The sequence below is a fragment of the Psammomys obesus genome, unplaced genomic scaffold, assembly GCF_907164565.1.
Source record: "Psammomys obesus unplaced genomic scaffold, mPsaObe1.curated_primary_1811, whole genome shotgun sequence".
Taxonomy (NCBI): Eukaryota; Metazoa; Chordata; class Mammalia; order Rodentia; family Muridae; genus Psammomys; species Psammomys obesus.
The window spans coordinates 17,928,956-17,938,852 of record NW_026592548.1 but is presented as its reverse complement, the minus strand read 5'-3'; the positions used below and the strand labels follow the sequence as shown (position 1 = coordinate 17,938,852).

Below are 9,897 nucleotides of genomic sequence, written 5' to 3'. Positions count from 1 at the left end.
AGATAGATAGATAGATAGATAGATAGATAGATAGATAGATAGATAGACAGACAGACAGACACTATTTTGAGTAATACAGCTCCCGTTTAAACATTTAAGTTTCCACATTAAAAAAGAGATCAAATGAACATTGACACAAGGGGCTCCATGGAAACCCTCAAACATCTCAAGCTAGTGCCAAGGCTAGTGCCTAAACAGAAGCTTCCGTCCTGCTGAATAACATTCATGGTATGGAAAGTGCTCTGCACATTACAGAGGAAAAGGGAAATCGTCAATTCCAGCCATCTGCAAGCCCTGTGACTTACAGCAATGCTTGTAAGATATGCTGGTGCTACAGTGGCACACACGCTATGGCAGTGACCAACCACTGTTTGATTGGATTTATGACCCGCTCCTGAGACTGATAAAATGGCCGTGAACCTCAGCTAGATAGGGCATAGGTTTAAGGTAAAAACCTCCTACTAGTATTTTACTAAAGGAACATATCAATACAATGACTCCTAATGGTGCACTGCTATTCTCGGATCAGTGAGTTCGTAAGCACACCAGAGATGCTTCTGCTTATAGTAAGTGGGAATTAACACAGAGAACCACACATGGACGATGTGCAGAGACTGAGAGACTTGGGAGTGCTCAGCCCTAACTGGGATGTCTTCATCAAACCCTTCCCCTCACAGCTCAGAGCTCTATGCAGAAAAGGAGACACTAAGGTTGTAAGAGTCAGGGGTGATGGATGTCCCCAAGGAAACAGCATTTTCTAGGCACAACAGGACTGATACACATATAAATTCACAGAGACTCTGGCAGACTCTGCAAGGCTCAAGCCAGACAGGGTCCCAGGACTGACAGGAAAAATTGAACACAGTGCCCTACCCATAATCAAGAAGCTATCTGCAATTGATACCCACTGGCAAAGGAAAACTAAGTTTTTTCCAGTGGAGACTCAATTAGTTTATCAACCACCTAGGGCCATCTCCATGGCCAGGGATAACTGGCCAATGCAAAATTAACTCAATGGTATTTTTGTGGACTTTTTATTTCATTTTGCTTTGTTTTGCCATTTTTGTCTTATTGATACAATTATTTGTGTGTGTGTCCATGTGTGGTTTTGTGGGGGGAGGTCCATGTGCGGGTCCGTGTGTGTGTATACTTCAGTCTCATGGAATACAAGGAAGTGAAACCATCTAGAGGAATAAAAATTACATGGGAGGACAGGTGTGAGAAAAACGGAAGGTGCAAAGTCATGAAAAACCATATAATCAACATACAACATAGGTTTGTATACGAGTGTCTTTACGTAACATAGTAGCGCATATAGTGAGTACATACAGTGAAAGTTTTTAAACTGACTACATCAAATTAAAAAGTTAAAAGAGGCCAAATGAATCCTACAAAGTCAACTAACTTGGGCCCAGGGGGGTCCAACCAAAGAGCGTGCATGGACAGGTCCTGTCCCCACCCCCACGCATATTTAGCAGATGTGCAGCCTGGTCTTCAGGCGGGTCCCCCAGCAACTGGATCAGTGGCTCTGTCTGATGCCCAGGCCTGCCTTTAGACCTCATTCCCCTAACTGGGCTGTCTTGTCTGGCTTCAGGGGGGCGGGGATGCACCTAGTTTTACAGCAACTTAAAGTGCCAAGGGCGGGTTGGTACCCATGGGAGACTTCCCCGTACTCTAAGGAGTAGAGAGGAGAATGATGGGAGAGTTTGTGTGAGAGGGTACTGGGAGGGGAAGGAGGAGGGTGCTGTGATCAGGATGTAAAATGAATAAATAAATTTCTAGAGGAAGAATTATAAAAAAGAGACATTTTCATTTATTCTGAAAGTCACGGACTTAAATTTCCATTATTCTTCTATGTATAGAGTTGTCGTCAATGATTGTGGAGCAATAATTCTGAGACCCTTATGGATGTCTGTGGTGCTGAAGTCCATTACTTTTTAGTGAATAATGATAAAAGAAATGTCTGTATATTATTCAGTGAAAGGACAATTTAAAAATATGTTTGCCCACAGTCTGTAGAGTTATAGAGTCCAAATACCTGGGACCTGTCATTACAGAAGGACAAGTGGGTGTGAAAACAAAACAAACAAACAAACAAAAAGCCAACTATACAACTATACTACATAATTGCCAGTTGTAAATTCTCTGTGGATTCACAAATCCCAGAGTAGAATTCCATGTCAAAACCCTTTCAGGGACTGTAGCTATTCACTGCATTTGATCAAATAAAAAAGTGCCAGGGATTATAATAAAGGCTGAAAATTAAAGAAAAGAATGGGTACAGAGACTAACAGACAAATTTTAAGAATAAATGACAGAGGTCTTCAGGAACAATTATTTCAAAAGCAATAATTCAGAAATTGTTAAGTTTTATAATCTTGTTCCTCTTTTTGTAACAGTCAACATTCTTTTTCTTTATTAGGAGCAGAAACAGCTACTCGAAGAGGGGTTTCAGGAAGAAAGCAGAAAGCTTCAAGAAGAGATGAGGAATGTGGAGAAGAGATACAAAGAAACAAGTATTATCTTCTGCATGATAAATAGAATATAAAATTACATAAAACAGGGCTGGGGAGGGGGCTCTCCAGGGAAAAGGCACTGCCCGTGAAGCCTGGAGACCCGAGTTCAATCACCAGAACCTGTGTAAAGGTAGAAAGAGAAAACGGACTCTACAGAGTTGCCCTCTGATCTCCACACATGCACAGTGGCACATGTCTGCCCATGCCACACACACATGCAATAATGACAAAAACTGAACACATGTGACAGGAGATTTTATTCGAACTCTAATATAGTAAAGGAACAAGTTTAATGCTGAAGTTGGAGACTCTGAGAACTTCCACTGATTCACATTTGAAATTGTGGGATTTATAGCATCACTGAGCCACGAGTCATGGCATTTATATCATCACTGAGATATAAGTTGGCAAAAATGAAATTACTTGTAAAACCGTTTTTCCATCTTGAATTTTTCATTTCATTTTAAACTATATTATATACATTAGCATAACTTTTACTGGCTCCTACATTTGAACTGGCCATCCTTTTTGCTAGAAAGGTCATAAATTTTTTAATTAAAGTGAATGTCAGGAGACATCAGGAGGCTTCTGGGAGTTTAAGTTTTCTCCGAATAATACTCTTAGACTCTTCAACTCAGCACTCTTACTCCCTTATATGTGCACTAAAGAGTAAGCCAATTCTTTAGATATTGTTGAGCACTCCAGTTAATGGGCCACAGACCATAAATGGTTATATTTAAAGGGAAGCTCTGGGGCTGGAGAGATGCGTTATTATTTAAGAGCACTGGTTGCTCTTCCAGAGGACCAGCTTCAAGTTCCAACAGCCATGTAGCAGCTCATATCCATTTGTAACTCTAGTTTCAGGGATCCAGTGTCCTCTAATATCTGCTGCAGCCACAAGGCATGTACATGCACAGAAAAACATGCAGGCAAAAATACCCATAGACATAAAGTAAAAGAATAATTCATTTAAAAATTAAAATGAAAGTTCTTTTCAGCCACCAGTGTGAGATCACAATAGTTTCAGTGTGTGGCTGATGTACAATTAGCAAGTGTTTAAAAAGTGCTTACACTTAGATACTGAATTCAGGGAGACCTCTAGAAGCACACACACACACACACACACACACACACACACACACACGTAGAGTTATAGAGTCTCTATAACATACGTGTGTGTGTGTGTGTAGGATAAGAGGACATATCTGTGTGTGTGTGTGTGTGTGTGTGTGTGTGTGTGTATCACAAAACTCAACCATTTCTCTATAAGCCTGTTAGTAATTAATGGATATCCTCAGATATAATTCTATTTGGAACAAGAAAAGCAAGGATGAGCCTTCATTCCCTAAACTGTATCTTGGTGAGACATGTCAGAAGCGTCGTGGCCTCTCCATGGAAAATGCTGGTACCACAGAGCTCAATGTATCCAATAGCAAACTACCAAACAGGTGTTGGCAGAAGGAGACATCATGGCAATCCCACATTTTTTTCTTTCCTTTTCCTCAACAGTGGATTATATGAAAGCTGAAGCTTCAAAGACTACAGTAAAAACACTAGAAGAAATGCAAACGAAATATGATCAGATATTGGAAAATAAAGACAGAAATCACCAGGAGCATGTGCTACAGTTGGTGGAGATGATGGAGAGAGACAGAGATCAGCTGTTAACAGAGCAAGAGACGAGGGTGGCTGCCCTCCTTCAGGTATTCCATTGTGCCAATCTGCTCACCCAACGGCGGGGATAAAACTCAATGGTTAGAAGTTAGTGCAGTTGGTCTAGGTGAAGAACTATTGTAGCCAAACACTCTATAAGCATTCTATAAGGCAGGAGACTAGTTTAAAAGAGAGTTTCAGGTCTGATCAGAATATCAATTTGAGAAGTGGAAGAGAAAATTGTTAGAACACTGTGAAATAATTTCTGTGACACTATTTTATGCTGTGCTTCTCCAACCATCCTTTTCCTCCTTAGGAGCGAGAAGAACATCTCAAGGAAGAAATCTCTGAAGAGAGAAGAAAACATCAGAAAGAGATGCAGGATATGGAGGCAAAATACAGAGAAATGATCCTAAAATGTATTAGCTTCTAAACTCATACAATCAATATTTTCCTACCCCCACACTGTCACCGGCACTCAGGTGTAACCAGCAGCTCCCACACAGCAGTCAACAACGTTGAAGATGAATGTATCATGCTTACACATATGCTGGGCCGTAGACATTGCAAGAGTGATGGTGGTGTAGACAGGACAAGGATTGCAACAAGGCAATTTCTTTGGTGCTCACTACTAAAGCTGTCGCTTTTCCTTTTGTTTTTACTGCTAATGGTTTTAAGGCCAGTCAATCATTTGATTTAGAGGAAATATAAATTTTATAATGATAAATATTTTAGTTAGGGAGCTGTTGCATAGACTGATTGAAGTAAACTTTTTTATTGTCTACTTTTCCACACTTCTAGACCCATGTCCTGATTTAAGTGTTTACTCACACCATCAAATCTGGTATGAATGACATGAACATAGCAAAAATTAGATGCAAGGAGACAAAGGCTTTAGGCCCAACTAAGTGTCACTACCAGGGGTTAGTTGAATAATGTTTCAGCTAACATTAAAGGAAATGGTTGGGTTTTTTATATTTTAAACTTAATTTTACATTAGTTATGTGAAAAGATGGGTTTATTTAAATTGCACCTTGAATGCTTAGTCACGTGACTTAGCCTGGCTGCAGCATGCAGAAGCTGCATGCTGGCTGGTCGACGGGCTTGACCCTGTGAAAGTGAGTACAGACCCTGTAAATGAAGTTCCCGTCCGCTACCCTCTCCTTGGTCCTGGCTCAGTTACATCATGGTTTCAGACCATGACAATAAGAGCAGAGGTACGTCTTCCCTCTTGAAAGTCATGCCTGCGTTAAGAAAGTGTGTCAGCGGAACCAGAGTCGCTGCACAAGAAATGCTGACCCGGGAGTTTCCCCCACAAAGAAGCAACTAAACAAGTGCCTGAGGGAGGGGGCAGCAGCACAGTAATTCCACATAATTTTCTTCTGCTTTTCTGTTCTCAGTTGAATGTGCGCAATCTCAGTCCTCAGAGAATGAAAAAATGCTGAAGGAAATGCAAGAGATGGAGCTGAAGACTATGAGGCAGAAGCAAGAAGCTTTAGAGGATCATGTGAGAAAACTGACTGAGCAGAGGGACATGGAGACAGCAAGGCTAATGGAAGAGCAAGAGGAGATATTTAACTGTAGGCTTCAGGTAATTCCTGTGACATCCTAATTTCCTCATTCAGTGGCCAGGAATGAAAGACATCACCTAATGCCTAGTAAACCTGACCCAGGTAAAGGACTTTTCTGTGTAGACACCTTCACCTCTGTATCTCTGACAAAGGCTCATTACAAAAAGATTATTCTCTATGACTCCTGAATCATTGCATCACTCAAAATATAGAAGCAAATAACTAAAGTCCTTACACAAAGTACTTTAAGCACGTTAAACATTGCTTCTTGAAGGGCACTGGACTCCTGGAATCTTTTCATCTTACTGTTTGTTTTAGGTAAGGTTTCTCTGTGTAGCTCAGGCTGGACTTGCACTTAAAATCATTCCACCTCATGAGGTACCCCAGACCCGACGTTCAACCTTGCGCTACTACACATGCTCTGTTGTCCTTTTTCTTTTCTAATGAAGAAATTGCCCTTCCCAAAAGATAGAAAGTAGGCTGAGCTGCAGTTCCTGCGTGGACACCTGGCATGTCACTCTCCCCTGGTTCCGCACCTATGGTCACTTAACTTGGCACTGATTTTAGATGCTATCCTGTTCTCCTGGCCTGGAGTCGGGGTCACACTATGTACAACTACTCTCCCAGAACACCTCAGTACTTGACTCTTTGTGCTAACACGAAACTCTTACAGGTCTATCTAAAACTTCCTAGCCATGTGTCTTTCCTGAATCTGAAAAACATACATCACTCTTTTAAATGTATATTTATTATCCTATTTACATATGGGTCATAGCCACATAACATATTGACATTGAAAAATTTAAAACTTTTGAAGAGATAATTTTAAAGATAGTAATTCTGAATATAGAATAAGGGGCTACAATTGGGTGACGGAGCGATGCTGTGATAAGGAATGTAGACAAAACATTTCAGAGGCTAAAATAAAAAGACTACTAAAGCTATGAGGAATCACACTGAAGTAATGAAAATGTGAGCTGGAGAGATGGCTCAGAGGATAAAAAGCGGTTGCTGCTCGAATATAGACGCATGAATTTCAATCCCCAGAACCCATGTATAAACAGGATGCAATAGCATGAATTCCTATATTCCCAACACTCTTACAGAGAGATAGAAAGCATAGACAAGGAGTCCTTGGAAGCTCACAGGCAGCTAGCCTGGAACACAGAGCAGAGAAACAGCAGGGAGATCATGTCTGAAATAAGGTGTAAGGTGAGGGACAATGAGTAAGGCTAGCCTCTGACCTCCACACATTTCTGCTCTCTCCCTCTCTCCCCCTCCTCCCTCTCCTTTCTCTTGCTCTTCCTCTCTTTTGTCCTTTCTCTCTCTCTTCCTCTCCTCTCTCTCTTCCCTCTCTATCTCTCTCTCACACACATACATGTTCATAGTCATGAGTGTGAACACACATCCTACAGACACAACAGACATAACATTAAAAGATGCATTTAAAATATTTTAAAAGTACTTGTTTGCCCATTATTGGAAAGCTATAGCTATCTTATTTTTAGTTGCTTACTGTATATTAACAGTACAAATTGAGGGTTTCATTACAGCATTTCCATATTTGCATATAACCAAATTTGATGGCATTCTATTAGTCTTTAATGATCCTTCCCCAATTCCTCTTTTGCCCTGGTATTTCCTCATTAATTTAGTGTCCTTCTCTCCTTCCCCTGGATTTCACATGTGATAAATTATATTTCTCATTTTTAGCACCCACTTACCTACAAACGCTCTAATTTATTCTCATTTACAACTGAATAAGAATCAGTTGTAGCACATCTGTAATCCCAGAACTCGGGGAGGCAGAGGCAGGCAGATCTCTGAGGTCAAGGCCAGCCTAGTCTACAAAGGGAGTCTAGGACAACCAAGGCTATACAGAGAAACCCTATCTCGAAAAACAAAAACAAAAGTTGTGTGCATATGGCAGATGTTCTGTACCCATTCACCTATTAAAGAACAGCTAGGCTGCTGAGCTGTTGGGGAAAGTGTAATAATAAACATGAGGATACAGGTTTCTCTGTAGTATGTTGACTTTGATTCTTTTGAATATGTGCCCAGAAGCAACATGGCTAGATCGCATGGAGGTTTAGTTTTTGGAAGAGCCTGTATACTGACTTCTGTAGTAGCTGTAACAACTTAATTTATACTCTGACCAGGACTGTGTATGGGTGCCCGTTCCCTACATATTCATCGCTGTTGCCTTCTTCCAGGTTAACAGATGTTCTTACTGGGTGCTGTGATTCAGCATGTTTTATTTGCCAGTTTTTCTTTTTTTTTCTTTTCAGAGACAAAACAAAATTTTCAATGAAAAAATCAGGAAACAGAATAAACAATATCAGGAAGAAATTAGGAAAATGAAGATGCAAAATAATTCCAAATGTTCCTTGATGTGAAAAGTTCAAGCCCACAGGATTCCTTCCCCCCCGGCTCTCTCCTTTCTGGGCAGAAATTTGCCGATATGCTTCCAATCATCTCACATTCAGAACGAAATAAAATCCAAAACAATGAAGACTGCAAAGCATATGGTTTTGTACAATCAAGTATAAAATAATCATAGGGTGTCACCGTGCCATTTCCATAGATCCATATGAAGGGATTCAAATGTTGATGTTACGACAGAGATGGTACATGTGTCGTGTTTATTGGTAGTATTAATTATCACTCTAATGTCTGAGGGAATCTTCTTAGAAATCATGTAAAGCTACTCTGAATGGATTTTCAGTTATGTGGCTGAGATACTTTTAAAGGTGTCTTTCATATTTAGGTATAAAAAGTCCCCCCGCTTCCTATCACCCACTCTCCCCACCCCCACATGCTCCTGTGTGTGAACACTGGGTTGTGCTGTCTTGAGAGGCAGTGGATCATTGGGAGGTAGAGACTAGTGTTGTAGGTGGCGATTAATATTTACTATTGATATATCTTCTGGTAATGCTGCTGTTAATCCTAAACAACAGTATAACCAAATCACCACACAGAGACTATGATTTATTTAGTTAACCTAGAACACAATGCTGGGCAATAGTTAATCCATCCTAAACCTCCAAGCACTCATAGTTTCTACCATTCAGATTTCCCACATGATACTTGCTTTTTGTGAAATCTTAGGTCCGGTTCACTCTCCATGTTATTCCAAGACCTCTCTTCCTCCTCTGCCACCTCAGCCTCTGCCTCTTCCTCCACCTCACACTCCTTCCTGTCCTCTGGCTCCTCCCCTCTCCCACCTACTCCTTCCTCTCCATTGCTCAACATTGTGGTTGGTTGTTTTATTTTGGCATGTTTACACAAAGTTGAGACAGGTGATGCTTAGAATAAGTATCACAATGCAATGTCTGGATTGAAACCAGAGAGTGGGGGAGATAAATCAGCATTTAAATGACATGATACCAACAGCCTAGCCTTAGGAAGTACATCTGCTTGGGGGAAGACACTTCAGACTTGTAGCCCAGCCAGCTTCCTCCAGACCTGCTCTGCTTCCTTGTCAATTGAACTATGAGGCAGCCCCTGCTACAAGCCCTCACAGCACCTCCTGCTCCCAGCCTTCCCTTATATGTTGGGCTGTGTGTCCTCTGACCAGCACCCCAAATCAACCTTTCTGTACTTTACTTCTCAATCAGATATGCTGCCATCACAATAAGAAATGTAATTAACACAGAAAATTGGTGCCGAGAATCGTGTCCTTGCTGTGGTTTCCTGGAGTCTAACCTGGTTTGTGGGACCAAGGTGTAAGAGTTTCAAGCTGCAGAACTATTGAAGCCCTGGAGCACCAGAAGCAGAGTGCTAACAGGCTACTATGAAGGGGCTAGGGAATGCAATCGCAGTGTAGATGTAAAGGCCACTCAGGTCCCATGATTGAACCATTCAACCAGGCAGAGGAAGAGACTGCAGCCACTGAGACCAATGCATGAAGCAGAATGAATGCATTGACCTGGCTAGGTGACCCTTTGGTCAAGGTAGAGGAGCAACCTTCAACAGCTCCCCATAGGCCCAGCCAAGATGTGCCTCCCAACACTCTGTGTGCCCCCACCACCTCCAGCCCCCATCATCTCCATCAGGAGGGTAAAGAGGGACAGAAGCACCATGCATCAGGCTACAACCATTCTCACTAGGAATTCCAGTCTCATTTCTGTAGCCAAGGAAGAGATGTAGAAAATGAG

The 9,897-nt window shown here is 41.4% G+C and overlaps 1 protein-coding gene across 4 annotated transcripts in view; it reads left to right on the top strand.

The window, feature by feature from the left end:
- Nucleotides 1–8,252, top strand: part of LOC129682097 (guanylate-binding protein 1-like) — a 24,036-nt gene extending 15,784 nt beyond the window's left edge. For all 4 annotated transcript variants that reach the window (XM_055614308.1, XM_055614306.1, XM_055614305.1 and 1 more), the window contains 5 exons: nt 2,423–2,516; nt 4,026–4,219; nt 4,486–4,588; nt 5,570–5,760; nt 8,029–8,252. In XM_055614308.1, the coding sequence (XP_055470283.1) occupies nt 2,423–2,516; nt 4,026–4,219; nt 4,486–4,588; nt 5,570–5,760; nt 8,029–8,136 (690 nt within the window). In that variant the 3' untranslated portion in view covers nt 8,137–8,252. The remainder of the gene's footprint in view (nt 1–2,422; nt 2,517–4,025; nt 4,220–4,485; nt 4,589–5,569; nt 5,761–8,028) is intronic.
- Nucleotides 8,253–9,897: the final 1,645 nt, after the last annotated feature.